The sequence below is a fragment of the Chamaea fasciata genome, unplaced genomic scaffold (genome assembly GCF_029207755.1).
Source record: "Chamaea fasciata isolate MVZ Bird 193981 ecotype frontalis unplaced genomic scaffold, bChaFas1.0.hap1 SCAF_6, whole genome shotgun sequence".
NCBI lineage: Eukaryota > Metazoa > Chordata > Aves > Passeriformes > Sylviidae > Chamaea > Chamaea fasciata.
The window spans coordinates 3,091,490-3,108,077 of record NW_027094091.1 but is presented as its reverse complement, the minus strand read 5'-3'; the positions used below and the strand labels follow the sequence as shown (position 1 = coordinate 3,108,077).

Below are 16,588 nucleotides of genomic sequence, written 5' to 3'. Positions count from 1 at the left end.
TTACAAAACATCTCTCAGTGTACCAAAACATCTACCAGTGGGAACTTCAGACCAAATATAAAACCATCATATTTTTTTCCCCAGACAATCCTTGGGAGACAATGCTTCTAGCCTGTAATATTCAGGCTTGCTCCACTCATCATGTTCAGATTAAAGATGTGCTAAATTGCCCACAGGCACCAAAGGTACTGGAGAGAGGTAGCAAAGGGGCAGAGATCAGGTTGGAGGCTGTCCTTGAGGTCATGCAGGATCCCATGCTGCCAGGACTTTCAGCAGCACGATACCCATCCCCACAGAGCCATCACAAACAGCCTGCTGACCCCAGTGCTGCTCTCCCAGCTTCATCAACATCTACATGGGCATAACTCGTGCCAGACCCACAGGCAGCATCCTGGCTCCACGAGTTATTTGTAAGAAATCCATTAGTTTCTACATTTCTATCTCAAATGTAGGTTGCACCAAGTCCTGTGTGTGTGGAGGGCAGGGTGGTGCTGCTGTGTTGCTTTCAGGCTGCCTCATGGCTGGTCCCTGGGTCCACCAGAGAGCTACAGAGTCCTGCAAGCACTGCTATGTGCCATCCTTCAGTCAGGCTATTGTGCATTCAATGACATGAGAAGCGTGAGTGTTTCCATTTCAGGAAAAGCATTAACAAATTGGAAAGGATTTGCAGAGAGGTAACAAATTGGATGGGGGCTTAAGCATTGACTCATCATGAGAAATAATTTGAGCTGTTGAATTTGGTTTTTTTTCTTGGCCAAATCATGACTAATTTGATAGTCAAGGGTCTGAAAAAATGGCTTGAATAGAGCAGGAGAAGACACAGTTCCGAGGGGTCAAAAGAATCAGCAAAGGGCAGTAGGGAGAATAAAAGAACAGCTGAAAGGTCTTAATTGCTGAACTGTGGGAACAGTACCAGTCGTGGGCTAAACTCTGGGAACAGCTTCATCCGTTAGTCAAATACTCCTCTCTGCTTTTCTAAAAACCCAGCATTCTGGAATAAAACCTCTGCCAGTGTAAAGTGATCTAATGCTACTGATATCATCATGTTTCCCTGGTTAAAAAGCTGATCCAGAGCTGCTAAATTTTGAACAGGTATGAGAAATGCCTTTTCATCCACATATCAAACTGAACAGTGTGGGAGAGATTTCTTCAGCCTACAAGACTTCAGGACAAGACCTTCAGCATCTCCAAGGCTGTCACTGGTCATTCTAATCATACCATTAATAACCTGAGCTACTGACATTGAGATCCTCATGAAAACTGGGAACTTGTATTTTACTAACTTCCCTCAACCGTCCATATCACTGAGTTATCTTTTACTATCATTAGGGGACAAAAATGAACTAATGTCTCATCAAAAAAGATTAACTTTGCTGGTCAAAATTTTTTATTAGTCAGGACCTTCCTCTAAAGCACTGCTAAACAGGACAAGTTTGGAGAATAGATATCCAGAGAAATTCCTGAGTTTTTCCATTTCCTTCGAGGTTGTTGTGATAGATGGAGCTTGAATCACACCTTCTTTCTCCCTGGAATAAACTGCATGGTACCAGAAGGCGAGCCCAACCTCTGTGAGGAAGCCAGGGTGTGAGAGTAAACTATTTACACACTCCACCTTATGTTGATCCTCTGCTTCCAGTTGCCCAACAACAGCCATCCTCAGGCCTCATCAAATCAGTGTCATGGCAATGGGGGAAACGACAAAGCTGAAGGTCCTGGGATCCTTTTATCTGGGTTTTTTGCAGGTTCATACCATGATATGAAAATCAACTGAAAATCAAACAGTGGCTGACACTCAAGGGCTGAACCTGAGAGCATCAGATTTGGAGATGGAGGCTCTGAAGTGCCAGGGCAATTACAGACATTCAGCCATTGCAGGAAGAGCCTGGAGAAACCCACCAGGCATCCATGTGGGGTAGGCTGCATTTCCATCCAATCTTCCCTTCATTATGCTTATTAGGACAGTAGGTGGGAAGATTTATGGAAGCTCTAACACTAAGGATTTTTTGTTTATGAGGAATTCATGCTGAATACCTTGATTCAACCATAAATGGATATTGGGTAATTTTATCTTAAAGTGAGAATATGACAGTAGTCATATTATTACTCTCTATGTACCGCTGACTGCAGAAATTGGTAGGCTGTAATCCCAAGGGAAAAAGTAGATTCAGTAAGATTCTTGGGTTTATTCCTGTATCAGCTTGCTTTCTTGAACACAAAAAAGTGAGGGGCACAGCTTTCTTCCTAGTTTGTTTAATTTGCATTTTGCCATCCTGCTCAGCTGCACAAAATTAAAAACTGAAAATGCTGTCAGGAGAAAACTGATTAAAGACAACAAAGAACCCTCACGGAAAACCAAAACCACAGGGGAAAAGAAAAGGAAAGAAAAAGTGAGAGTACCATCACAGTAGCCCAAGGGAATGCATCAAGGAAAGAAGGGTCTGGATAGCCTGTCTTTCAGCTGACACGAGAAACCAGAGGGCAGGGAGAAACTTTACAAGCTGGTGAAGGTGGAGGAAGCATGGGAATTGACTGAGCTTCCAGCAGGAGATAAGGGAAGACAGGTTGGCAAAGATGCAAAGAGCAATTGCTGTTCATGTCTCCGTTCAGCTCTAAGGCCAGAGATTAAATTTACTGACTAGGAGGTATTTTATGAATAAGAAGAATAAACAGGTGGTTTTAGAAGGAAAGGACATACCCTGGGTTTGAATGGCTTTTCAGAACCACTGTCACTGTGTTCCTCTGGGTCTGGAAGAAAGGAGCTTACAAATGCCACATTTGGTTGGCTGGAGTGATGTCAGATGCTCAGCAAGCCACAGGTACCCATCAGAGAGAGGACAGCAGGAGTGTGCACAGCAGCCTGAGAAAGCTCAGGGCGAAAAGGGCTCAGAGGTGTGACTGTCAGAGCACTGGAGCGCAGGCTCCTCGATAGCCACACCATCTGAGTTTTCAGTCTGCTTGACATCTTTTTCATCACTTTTAGAAAAATTTACACCATAGATTACATTTCCATTCAGTGCTGTTGAGGTGTGGTTTCCTAGGGTATACAAGAATCAAACTTGTTTTTTTCTTTAATGTGATTCATGCAGTGAACAGACTTCATAGCTGAGGTGGTCTTACATGACCTCCTCAAAAGACTTCTGCAAATTTAGACTTGGAGTTTACTGATGAAAGCCTTCAAGTAAAATCTTGGCTTATCTCCACTGGAATCTTTACCTGAATTTATTTTCTGATTCAGGAAACTTATTTTCCGCCTACTAACAGAATGAGTGGGATGTAATACACAGGTGGCATATAAGCAGACCTCAGAAGAGAGGCAGAGGCAGCGTCCCTCCTTTGTGATAAATGCCCTGCCCACTCAACTTCCCTGTCCTGTACATGGAGTCTGCTGTCTCTCATACACAGCCTCTCAAATGTCTACCAAAATCCCAGCCTGGCCAAGGTGGTGTTCTCCAGGAAGTGAAATCCCAGCCTGAGCTGTCACACCCAGAGAAGAACCCTGAAGCTCCATCTAGAAAAGCTCAAAAGGGAGCTGTAACTTCCACACATGCAGTTGTGTTTTATGAGTAAGGACTGTCTGCCACTCCTTTTTTTTTTTTTTCATGCTGGCACAGCAAGTTCCTCAGGTTGAGAGGAGGAGGAGCATCCTATCTTTGTGTCCTAAATATCTTTCTCCCAGAACTTCAGATCCTCTGTCAACTCTGAGGTATGCCTAACCATTATGAGAAGCACATTTTTAAATGCCTGAGAATCTTTGTGCAGAAGAGCAACAGACAGATTCAGGATGACCTTATTTGTGTTCCATTGCTGAATATCTTCTAAACCACATTTCATGCAATTTGATCCTTTCCTGGCTGTGTGGTCTTTCATCTGTCTGTGCCTCAGGTGTCCTGAGAATAGCAGTTCTAGTACTTATCTGGCTTCCAGCAAGGTATTAAGAATAAAAGGATAATGAAGTATTCAGACTAATGTGTGAGAAGCTCAAAAGGTATTTTAAATGCCTAAAGCAGAGGCTTCATTAACAATGATAACAATAAAGGTCTGATTAGCTGAAAAGCCAGATTTCAAGCTGAAAGCCAGTCTAAGCTAAGAACTGCAAGGAGTGATCAGCAGCCTTTTGTAACACAAAGGTCACATGTCACCAATCAACATTTTGTTTTCCCGTGATAAAAGACAAATATGAAACATAAGACCTAAAACATGTTTAAATATTTCCATAGAGGCACACACACAAACCACACAGACCCAATCTCCAGTCCCATGCCATGGAGCAAGGGCACTGAGCAATTTATTGGGTTTCAGAAAACACTCTGAAAATGTGCATCAGGGTTGACAGCTGCAAGCAAAGAGAACAGAATGGTCGGATATGTAAGGAGAGAAATTACAAAAGGAAAAAGAAGGTGGTAATGAGTCTGCCACTTACGGTCAGGCTTCATTGAAGTACAATTTGAGTGCTATGCCTTGGTTGGAAAAAGAAATCAAGTTGGGAAAGTGGGCTAAGTAAAACTACTCTAGTGCTAGGCATGAGGATTTTTCTTGGAAAGTGTTTGAAGACTTCAATCCGTTTGGTAAAGGAAAGGAAACTTGGAAACTTAAAGATATGTTGGGTAGTTTGCTCCAAATTTGCTGGTTACAAACCTGTATGTGACACAGCAGGATGCAATGAGATGGATGAAAGATACACAACAAAAATTAGTTCCATCTCAAAGGAGATGTTTTGGGGGTTTTTTGGCATCTTTACTGTCCACAGTGGACTGCTCAACAACTTGCACTCTTGTGATAATGTGTTGGACACTGAAATGAAGGTTCTTCACTTATGATTTATAGTATTTTAAGGCATCTAGTCAAAAAGTGATTGGAATGATCTGTAGCTCTCAACACGTAAAACTACCTTTAAAACCATATGGGCCCTATGACATCTGACATACCTGCTTTGCAATATGTTTCATTTGCATAGAGAATGTATGAGAAGCCTGGCTGGGAGCAGCTCATGGTTCATGCATTGCTCACTTACAGAAAAGAGCAGAAGCACCAAGTTTGCATCATGCACCCTCCTGTCCTGGCAAGAAAAATCTGACACGAAAGGGAGAAGAATCAGGGATATGCAGAAATGCGACCAGTCATTTGGCCTGTTTCCCACTCATAAGCCACAGGGAAAAGCGGCTCCAGCTCAGAGAAGGAGCTGACTGCATATATTGTGCCAGGTGACATTTTGCTCCCCCAGGCTTCTGGTAGTGAAAGATATTCATATATTTACAACCTTTCTTAAGGTCATCTCTGCTGTGTCTCCAGCTGAGCCATTAAATATTAACTGGACTACTTTCCAAAAATAAAGAGCAGAACCTCTAATTTACTTGTGTAATTAACACCTCCCACAAACCAGGTGTCCTCCTGAACCAGACTGAACAAGCCATTTGCTCTTCACAATACTGAAATATGCTACGTGCTTTTGAGACAGACACACAGTTTCTTGTTCATTCCATGTGTGGAAGTCCAGGTAATTATTTTGGGGGGAAAAAGGACCTCATATACAACCGAAAATATACCCTCTAGGTGATGTAGTCAAACCTTCCCATTCACACTTGATAGTTCTCTTCAGTTTGTGTTTTGTGTTTGATTTTTTTAAGCATTTCACATAGAGAGGCTTGCATATCTTGTTATAGGTGTTTTTTGTTGTTTTTGGTTGTTTGTTTGTTTGTTTGTTTTTTCCCAGTAACGCTCAATGCTGCTAAATTTATCAAAGAGCTCAGATTTTTACCTGCAGTTTTAAAGAGCATGATCATTCTCTGGCCATATCCAAGCACTTGCATTAGGAAACTTGGATTGTCACTTAAAATCTTAGAGCCATTTAAGTTGGAAATTACTTTTGAGGTCATAGACTCCAGCTGTAATCATATTTAACCATGTAACAAGCCTAACATTGCAATTAGTTCTGAAATTTAAATTCAATACCAGCATTACTCACATAAAGACAAGGTAAATATGTATTCAGTAATCACTGAGCTGCACAGATTATTTGCAGAGTTTATTAGATGCTGATTTACCCAGATGAATAACATGCCTGCTCTTCAGTGAGGCTAAGGAATTTGTGGAGAGAAAATTTACAGAATTCAAGGTCCTCAATGCTCAGCTGCCATCTAAGCTCAGAGACACTAAAGTTTTCATCCAAGAAAACAAGTTTTGTAGTGCAGCACATCCATCCTGTCAGGATTTAGCAGGCTAGAAGCAAGGTCATACCTAAACCTTTTGGGAATCTGTAGTCTAAGCAATACTTTGACTTTATTGTCTCAGAAACTGTCTGTCAGTCTCAGAGCTTACCTGAAAAAAAAAAAAAATAGAAGCTTGATTTTCTTTTTGAAGAGGTGACCCTCTTTTTCATAAATGAATATCAGATCACTCACCTATGAAATGAGGCACACAGACTCAATTTCTTCCTCTGAAAAGGCAGATTCAAGATGCCATCCTGGATCTTGCCTGAAAATACCCAAATCATCAAGCTTGGAAATATTTTGGTGAATGTGTGTTAAGAATTAAAGTTTAAAGTCTCCTTGGTTGCACAGACTAATTAAAGGTTTGTTGTGCTGCAGACTTTATACCCTGACTGCCATTAGGTGGAGGATGTCATTCAGGGTGTTCTCAACTCCAGTTTCTGCAGAAAAAGTACATGTTTGGAGTAGAGGAGAGGACTTTGTGAATTTGAATTGCAGCCAGGAGCTGAAAAACCACAGCCCAGGAACTTTTTGGGGACCCTACTGCTCTGAGAAAATTTCTCGTGCACACTCTTTTAACAACTTGCCATCCTTTCCCTTCAGCAGCCACTGGTGGGTGACAGCACCTCCTGCTAAGGAAATCACAGTTTCAGGCAGTTCCTGCTGATCCCTGTGGCATTTCCATCTCCACAACACACCTGCTGAGTATTTGCCAGTCTCTTGTCTCTTAGCAAAGGCACCCCAGGCCCTTGGGCAGGAGGTCCAGATGAAGTTTCCTAGAGCACTACCTTGGAGTTGGCAAGAGTGTGTCAATGACAAGAGGCCATTTTGGATATCACACTTCGGCTTTGTTGGAAATCTTCTGATCCAAACTAAACCCCTCTGTCAGCACTGTGCGCCCCTTGTTTTATCTAAAATGCCAAAATGTCAGTAAGAAGTAATCCACAGTCTCTGGTGAATGTTCCCATCATGACAGATACATGTAGCATTAATCCTTGGATATTCTTTGCAGATTTAAGAACAATGGGGCAGACTGTGGCTCCCCCCAGCTCCCCCTGTCTCTGAATAACCCACAGCATGGAGAATGAAGCACAAGCTTAATGAGTTCTGCCTATATCAGGAAGCCAAGGGAATGAAAGTGAGACCCTCTCACTGAATGTTTCCTGCTTTGTTAAAAAAGTAGAGCAAGACCTTCTCTGGTGAGGAGTGGGTGCTGAGAAGAAGAGAGAAAGGAATAATTTACCTGTGTACTGAGCAAGGGAAGTTGCCTTTTGGCAATGCTAAACAAGGCTGTTAAACTTCATTGCAAATCAGGACTGAGAGACTACAGCCCTCATTGCCCTCCCTTAGATTCTGGTCTGCAGCACTGTAGATCTTGGCTTCCTAATTCCATGTGGAAATGAAATACAAAAGACATTCTGCAACACCTAGTGCAGGTTCAAATATTTTTTTTTTTTTCCATCTAGACCTGGACACCTGCAGAAATATTCAATGCTTAGTGAGGTTGAGTGGTATTGTAAATCGTACACCCTCAACTGGCATATGTGAGCATCATTAATTAACCTAATAGCAGAGGTAGCATTTTACCTAGGTTCTCTTTTATACCTTTAAAATGTGGCTTATAGCTTATTAGCTTTAGAAGTTTATTACTGTAATAGCTTTAAAGTTTATTGGTTTTTTTTTCTCCTCTACCATTTTCTCTTATAATAATGCTTTATTTCATTTGTATGTCTTGAAGGTGACAATTTAATACACTTAACTGTATGTAACATATTCCTTTCCCAAAGTGAGGACCATTTTGTTTAGGAAACCAAGGGTAAGCTAACAACTGTAGGTATCATTAAGCTCATGTTTATTCATGGGATAGCTACTGTAGGCTATTAAAACTTTTTGGCACAAAACTGACTAAAAAATTACTGAAAATTTAGCATCCCTCCCACTCCCCACAGAGTTATCAGGTCCTTATGTTGCAGCTGAAATGAGAGACTGGAACATCAGGTTTTTCTAGCAGCATGGAAGAGGGGGAGGCATGGGGAGACAGGAAGACAGTTAAACTGAAAAGATTCCATAGACAACTTTTTTTTTTTTTTCTGAAATACTGTATTTACACAAAATTGAAGAGAGTACAAATACTTTACTAAGAAGACAAAACCATCATAGTACATTCAGTTTAAACACAGGCAGAACTATAGATGCAAAGCACAGAGGCCTAAGGTACTTGCATGGGGGAAAGGGAAAAAAAAAAAAAAGAGCATCATAAAGGCCCCAGAGATTAAAAGCAGGAGGTAAGAGAACACTTTCTTTGTTTGGCAGCATCATCTTTCCTTGACTTCAGTGGGATTGAACAAGACACTCTCCTTCCTCACTGTGGATGGTGGGAAAAACCCTCTCACAATGTGCTGACAGCTCAACACTGATTTTGCAAAACAGTTGAGTGTGTACTTAATTTTCAGCATGGAAATAGAACTGTTAGCTTCAAAGAAAATTATATTTGTGCCTAATCACATGCTTATATGCTTAGTTTGACCAGAAATAGCCTTCTCAATGCTTTATAGGGTCAAGTGCATTGTTACGTAAAAAATAAAAGTACTTTACTGTCATCTTTCTTTTTATTTTTCTTAAAATATACTTTAGAATTGCTTTACTTTTCCTCTTATGTACTCAATTAGAAAATAGTAGTTTATTGAATGCCATAGAATTCTTAAATTTTAATAAATGTCTTACATAATCAAAGGAATATTGTTCAAAAATAATTCCCACATTTTTCCAAAACCTGTTTAAATTTAAAAAGGAATAAAAGAGAAAAATACATATCATAACAAAGCAGCTTTATATTTCTGGGCATTTGGCAGCAGGTCTGTTATAATATTACTCATATCTCTTGTTGTCTGTTAAAATCACCAGATTAATTGATCATTATTAAAGAAAAGATTGTACAGTATTATGACAATCCACCATATATAGCCAATGCATGAAATATTTTACACGCTATATATCTCTTAAAAAGAATTAATATATTTTAGCCTTTCCTTTGAAAACAGATAGCTTCTGAAGTAATATATCTTAAACACAATGGTATCTGTCAGTTCTACTGATTTTTTTTTTTCTGAATAAAAAGCTTGCTTGAATAGGACTACTAGCTCAGTGATGGAACTACAGTGCTATTTAACTAAATTCCGTACATGTCTTCGTTACTGTTGCTGCAATTATTGTAATCACATACCACTGAAGTGCTAAATATTAGTAACTCAGATATGTGGACTTTGGTTATGCTTGATAGAATACTGGCATATCAAATATATGTACCACTTCCTAAAGGCTATGTTACAATCATGATGCCTAGTAATAAATTAATAATAATAATAATAACAATCTCAGATTCAAAGTGCTGACTCACTTGAGGCACCTATACAATAAATCAATCAATTAAAAGATCTATTTTTAATGTTCAAAACTAACAGGAGATCCTGGGCTGCCGAGTTACAGGCACAGCACGGAGGACTCTGAACCTGTCCTTCCAGTGTGGGGATTCCTGTGCTCCCAGAAGACACTGGAATAGTGGAATATCATCTCTGATTTGGAACGCTCCGAGTCATACCAAGTCTTCATGCATGAAACATTGAGAGCTGTCCAAGCTCCTCTAAAGCCTCAAAAGGCTCTCTTAAAACCCCTCAAGCCAACTCTGTTCACCGGGGGACAAGGCTTTGCCAGGAATTGTGCTTGGCTGCAGACCAGGGAAGAGCCTTTTTACAGAAAGTCCACGATGAAACGTGTCACATCAACGCAGCCTTCACACGCTGGAGACACTGTCACCACTGTCAGCATGAGAGGAGAAAGGCAGTTTTCCAGCAGCAGCAAACACCTGTCTCCCTGGAATGGGAATGCTTTTCATGTTGTCAGTTTGTTCTGTGCAAGCAGTAATCGTTTTCAGTGTCGAGAGAACTGTTGTACCCCGATGACGGATACAGGTCCCTCTTAAGTATCCTGTTGACGATGTTGATCAGAACTTTTTTGTACTGTTGACGTAAAAGTGAGTAAACAAACGGATCTGATGCAGCCTTACTGTAGGTGAGGCACTTGCTTATAATTCCCCAGTAGTAATTTATGGTAACAAAAGGAATGAGCTCTATCAACCTGTTAAACATTAAAGAGAAATGGAAACATTTGAGTGTTATACTCACACTGAGCCCCGTGCTCAACTCATGCTTCATGAAACATTCAAGTAACATTTATTTTCTTACAGTACACAGTCCCTGCAGGAGAAGGGCCGTGTACTTATTCCTCACATTCTGTAAGGGCAAAGAGAACTTTCCTAGCAAGACCACTGGGAGACAAAATCAATTCCTACTATGGAAAGAGGGAAAAACTGTTTTCTGTGGTAATGCTTCTGTGCAGAGGAGATAAGAGTGCTGCAGTTTACTTCTCACTTTCTGAATTTACTGAGCTGTGCTGGTAAGTGGTCAAAATTGACTACCTCTTTCCCACAGCAAGCTTGAGGCAGACACACATGGCTCAGGGCACCCAGACTCACTGACCTCAGTTTCCTGAGTAGAGCTGTCTAGTGACACTTGAGACATTTGGACATAACCCCGTTGGCATCAGGCTGCTGCTCCTGCAAGGTCTGCTTTAGGTCCTGTGGCATATCTGCCAGCCTAGGTAAAGGACTTGGATACAATGCAGCATCTCAAATGACACCAGAAGCGTGGTCTAGGTCACTGAATCCATCCCCTCAGACACAGACACGCACCAGTGAGCCTTCATTACACCACTGTGGTGAATTAACACAGATGCAAAGCAGATTTATGTCAGACCATTGTAGTTTGGTCAGGAAGAACAACCTGGCAGTACCTCAGGGAGCTCTGACTGGCACCTGCAATCCCACAGTATGCTTAGCAGCACACCTACAGCTATTTAGCCATGGAAGTTTTTGTGTGCATTTAGCTGACTCCTAGGCTGGCCAAAGAAAACAAGGAGAGAACACTTTTATCATCATTATATGACCAGGCAGCTACGTCCAGACCTGTGTCTCCTGCTCTGTGCTTCACGGATGATTAGTGGCCTCGGCACCTCAGCTGAGAGGGATGTATTAATCATGGGGGCAGAAACCACAACTAAGTTAAACAATTTTTTCCACAGTAGTGAGGGCAATCCTTCAGACTGTTCCAGCAAATGTCTCACCCAGCTCATCTGCAGGGGGCAAATCCTCCAGGAAGGTGGAAAGAACAGGGTGAGGAATTTTTATTTTGTGCATACCTTCTGTAAAACCTTTTGCAGGAGCAAGAGTATGCTACTTTGGTCTATTCATCCCAGAAGTAAAGAAAATGTTCTGGGAGATAAAATAGCCCTTTTCAATACTCTAAGACATCACTGTTTGAAGATGTAAGATCAGAAGCTTTCTCAAGGCTTGAAAAACCTTCTGTCCTCTTTCCAAAATGCAGAGCTCCTGACTTGCAGGGTGTTGACTTTGGAAGCTGTTCTAGTCCCTCCTCATAGAAAAGCTGACTTACCATCATTTGGACTGAACATTGCTACAAGTGACAAGAAATTTCCTTATTTATATGGCTAAAAGTTAAATCATTCCTATGGCAAGTGCATTCAAAAAAACAGATGACTTCTGTTTGAAGCTGCTCAGAGAAAGTTCCAGTGAGTTAAAAATAGGTAGAACAGGAAGATACAAAATATGAGAAATAATTGTACAATAAATTACACTTGCCATGTAATTGCTTAGGTTTGTGCCATTCTGCATATCATCCCAATACAAGAAATATATAATTGATGTTTTTATAAAGACACTAAATAGGAAGAGTAAGATATCTTTTAGTCTTGAAAATAGATGTATTGCTATGTTCCCATTAATGCATTATGGATCCAAACTTAATTGCACTGAAGCCAACAGAAGAAAAATTACGCAGATTTTAATAAGATAAAGGGTCTGGTCAAAACAAGTCAGACTTAGAAATATCCATCTAAATGCATCTTAGTATGATTTTCTTGTTTTCAGTGCTGTTACAAAGGAGATTAAATTCATCTGTCGTCTCTTAGTGAACAGATGAATATATTGCTAATGAGCCTAATCTCGTTCAAATTTCTGAAGTGAGGAGCAAATACTGAGCTCACAATGCAACCTGAGTCACCAGGCCAAGAGCAAGACAATGGGGAGGATGGCTTTTACATTGCCTCCCCAGAGACTGCTTCAGTGCCACCCCTCTAAAAACCAGAATGAGAGAAGAGTGGGGGAACAGGCACAGCAGCAAGGCCTCCAATCTCACCTCCATCACCACCAAGTGCTGTCTTGGCACTGCCTTGTCTTTGAGACAAGGAGCCTTTTGATATCCTCCCCAAATACTTCCCATTCTGCTGTCACTGAACCAGCTCAGTCCCTGTGACAGACAGAAGCTGTACTTTGACACACATTTCCACAAACCAGCCCTTCAGCCTTCTCTACAGTAGTTGAATAGGTACCAGTTTGTCACACATAGAAAATGCACCATCTCACGTCTGCCAAATGCAAGGTCTGAAGAAGGAAGTAACTTTTATTTTAGAAGTTTATGAGAAATACCTCCACCCTAAAAAATGCGGCCACGTTTGGAATTTGCTGAGCTCGGTAATGTTCAGATGGAAAGAAGATGGCAAAATCCACTTTGCTCAACATAATTACATCCTGATTATGGCAAAAGTGAACAGAACATGATTCAAGATGTACTGAACAATGATAAATTAACCTTTTAACTATGTGATGTAATGTTAATATTTGTAATAATCCTTTCAACTGCAGAAAAAAGATGTAGTTATCCAGGCAATCAGGAAGGAATCCCTTTCAACATGTAAATGGGAACTGAAATAAATGTCACTTTAAACATTTTAAAAATATTGTCTGTTTAGTGCACTAGCCTTAACCTCTCCCCTACTCCTCTCAGAAAAGGGCAGTGGCACTGACCATAAATGGCCTGTATGTGTGTGACTGTGTGAGATCAGAGCACTAAAGCTGGCCAGTTTCTGTGAGCTGCTGTGGCTGCAGACACTGGAAGCTGGGTAACAACCTTGAAGAAGCTCTCACCAGGGGGGTTTGCACACTAGTGCACCTCCCTCAACACAAGTCAGCACTCTTCAAGGCTGCCTTGAACACACTGTGAAAGTGGGAAATATTTTTAAAAATCACTTGTGAAAGATGTATTCCATTTCAGTTTAGAGATGAAAGGCTAAATGCTGGGGTGCTGCAATTCAGTGTAGTTACACTGACTTCCAGCTCACTGGTTTATACAAGATTTAAAAATATTAATAATCGTCTATTGTATGAAGACTACACAAGTAGATAACAACAATGATTCATGGACACTTTAAAAGGTGCAAACCACCAGGATGGATGCCTATAATTCTGTCCAGTTGTGGAACATGGTGTTTCCTATACATTTAAGAAGTCTAACTATTGCTTTTCCTGAGAGATAACTTTTACACCTCAGCATAAGTCTGTGCTGCACCATTAGCAATATATTTACAGGCATTAATGTTTCCAGACTGAAATCTTATCTGACAAATTATCAGCCTGGACAAATTCAAATTATATCAACTCAGCTTCCACTAGAAGCAAGCTTGGCCTTATGCCTAAAAAACCAAAAAAACCTCAGCTAATCAGGAAAGTCTGTCTTTTTTCCTCTCTATTGCTAGGGTTGTGCTCACAAGGAAGGGTGGCAAGTCTTTTAAACTGCTTTTATCTCCCGCTGGCATGTAATCAATTCCCGGTACGTGTCCTAAAAGCCACTTGCTTTTGGCAGAGGTGCCCAGACCTGTCTCCAAAGAGGGAAGGAGAGCCAGGTCCTGCCGGGGCTGCCCCCTAGGGCTGGGTGTGCGGGCAGGAGTGGCGTGCCAGGGTGTGTTTGTGTGTGTTTGTGTGCTCTGCCCCTCAAGACCGGTCCCGGGGGTCCGTTTGGCTCTGGCCCCCCAAAATTAGCTGTAGGACCCCAGGGCACCTGCGCATCACAGAACATCCTGATCCCGCAAAGTGCCCCACCCCGACAGGGGATACTAACCTGGTGATAATGTAAGGACCAAAACAGATCACGAACGACCCTATAAAAATACTGATTTTCTTGGTAGCCCGCTGCCTCCTCCTTTTCTGCTCGTTCAGACAGCGCTGCTTCACACTACGGAGGGAAAAGAGCAGTGAGGGCGTTAAGGCAAGAAGGGAGGAGGTGAGACGCGAGCCCAAGGAAGAGGGATAGAACCTTCTCCACGCCCCAAAGCCCCTGCGCCCGGGAAGGGAAAGGGGAGAGGAAGGCAGCCCCCGGGAAGAGGAGGGCAGCCAGGTCCGGTGGAAGGGCAGCCCCGAGGGAGGAGGGCAGCCTCCTGGGGGAGAGGAAGAAAATCCCCTCGAGAAGAGGAGGGCAGCCCCGAGGGAAGCAGGATAGCCCCAGCCCCACCGAGCCTCGGGACGATCGCACTCAACAAAGCAGTGACTCCCACTTGAAGGGGGCTCAGGCAAGTGGGATAACCCGGAGAGCCGGATTAGCATTTAAACAGAGAAGGCTACAAATGCGCAAGCCACCGTTCCTGGCACTGTAAGCAGCGTCTGAAACTAGAGGCAGGAGCCCTCGCCAAGCGGCCGGGGCAGGCAGGAAGGGGTGCTGGAGAGGCGGGATATCTTTTCCGCCCGGGGTAACTACCGCTAGTGACCGGGGCTGTGAATCCGAGCGCGCACTCATTACCTGGGGTGGATATCCACCAGCAAAACCAGAGTCTGCATGGTAATAATGTCTATCCGCTTGCAGTGGAACCGGGCAACTTTCAACACCTTTAAATAGGTGAAACACAAGATCACCAGAGACAGCATGAAACTGGTGGAGTGAAAGACAATGGTGAACACTGTAAACCTTCTCCGCTCCGTCTCTTCCTTCAGGTGTAAGGTGCAAGAGGCATAAACGTTGTTGTAATCTACCCATGAGTAAAACAAGGATACCAAGGGGAACGTGAGGGAGTGGAGCCACGAGTAGCCCATCAGTATCACAGCGTCCTTATACCGCATCTTGCTGGTGTAGCTCAGGGGGAACACCACGGCAATCCATTTGTCGATGCTGAGTGCTGCCATGCTCAGCATTGTGTTGGAAGTCAGGAAAGTTTCCAGGAAACCCACCGCCTTGCAGACGCAGCCCCCGAGGGGTTGCTGGTTCCTCAGGATGCCCAGCAGGGTAAAAGGCATGTTCAGAACGGTGAGAAGCAGGTTGCAGAAGGATAAGTTCACCAGGAAAACCCCGGCGACCTGCTTGCGGATCTCCGTACTGTAGACGAAGCATAGCAGCACCAGGAGGTTGGAGAGCAGAGAGACAACGAGCACCAGCACGAGGAGCAGCGCCAGCAGCACGCCTGCCAAGTCCATCTCTCAGCGGGTCGCCTGGAGCTGGCGAGGGCAGGAGGAAGGGGGCACCCGCGCCGGCACCGCAGCCTCGCCTGCCGCCCTGCGCATGGTGCCGGCGGCGGGGCAGGGGCCGGGGGGCAGCGCCGGGGGCAGCGGGGCGCGCAGAGAAGAGCAGGGCGGGGAGCGGAGTCGAAGGTGCTGAGAGAGGGGAGAGTGGATCGGGACCGGGCGGCTGGACGGGGCAGAAGGGGGAGGACAGGGACAGCGGGGTCGGGGCTCTCTGACAGCAGAGTCAGCCAGCGGGGGAGCGGGGCCCGGGAAGAGCGTGGCCGGAGCCGAGGGTAGGGGCTCCGAGGCACGAAGCGACCGGATCGGGAGATAGGGTGGAGATGGGGGTAGCCGAGAATCGGGGCTGGAGATAGGGGGCCCGAGGCGCCCGGAGAGCGGAGCCGGGGCCCGGGGGAGCGCGGCCGCAGGCGCGGCGCTGGCCGGGCGCTGTCCGCGGTGCTGAAGCGGGCGCTGCCCCGACGGCCGCCCCGGCTCTGCCTTCAAGCCGCGGAGCGCGGCCCCCGCAGCGCCCGAGCCCGCGCCCCCTCCATGCCCCTCCGCGGCTGCGCTCCGCCGGGCGCACGGCCTCCGCAGGCTCTGAGCATCTTCCCCCGCTGCCCAGCCCCTCAAATACTCCAGCCGCGGAGCCTCCCGCAGCGACTCATGCGCAGACGAGCGGCTGCGAGGCACAGGCTCAGCCAGGGATCGCGGCGTCGGGCTGATCCACTCCCGGATCGCAGGCGAGAGCAGCAGGAAGCCCAACTTTCCTTTAGTGTGCAGCTCAGGAAGGATCAGACCCGGAGATGAGTTGCTGGTAGTTTGATCCCTGCACTGCGCTCAGGCACACGCTGAACTCACCAGCTGTATCTGGCTCTCCTGAAACCTGTTCAAAATCTGGTGTCTGTGCCCCTGGGCAGGCTTCCCCCCTTCCATCTGAGGGACTGCTTGTCCTTTTCCCCCTACAATGCTTGCTATGATTGCCCTC

At 44.3% G+C, this 16,588-nt stretch overlaps 1 protein-coding gene across 1 annotated transcript; it reads right to left on the bottom strand.

Annotated features, from left to right (window-relative positions):
- Window positions 1–8,283: 8,283 nt before the first annotated feature.
- Window positions 8,284–16,074, bottom strand: LOC136290865 (G-protein coupled receptor 26-like). Its single transcript, XM_066185240.1, has 3 exons — window positions 14,909–16,074; window positions 14,234–14,347; window positions 8,284–10,340 (listed from the first exon to the last, which is right to left on the bottom strand). The coding sequence occupies exons 1-3, from the start codon at window positions 15,574–15,576 to the stop codon at window positions 10,103–10,105; spliced, it is 1,020 nt and encodes a 339-aa protein (XP_066041337.1). The 5' UTR covers window positions 15,577–16,074; the 3' UTR covers window positions 8,284–10,102.
- Window positions 16,075–16,588: the final 514 nt, after the last annotated feature.

Bases quoted from the DNA above. Each gene is read 5' to 3' on its own strand.
- LOC136290865 (XM_066185240.1), bottom strand. From the start codon at position 15,576: ATGGACTTGGCAGGCGTGCTGCTGGCGCTGCTCCTCGTGCTGGTGCTC. The intron at 14,348-14,908 runs GTAATGAGTGCG...TTCCCTCCGTAG, and splicing joins CTGGTGGATATCCACCCCAG to TGTGAAGCAGCGCTGTCTGA. The intron at 10,341-14,233 runs GTTAGTATCCCC...AATGTTTAACAG, and splicing joins GGTCCTTACATTATCACCAG to GTTGATAGAGCTCATTCCTT.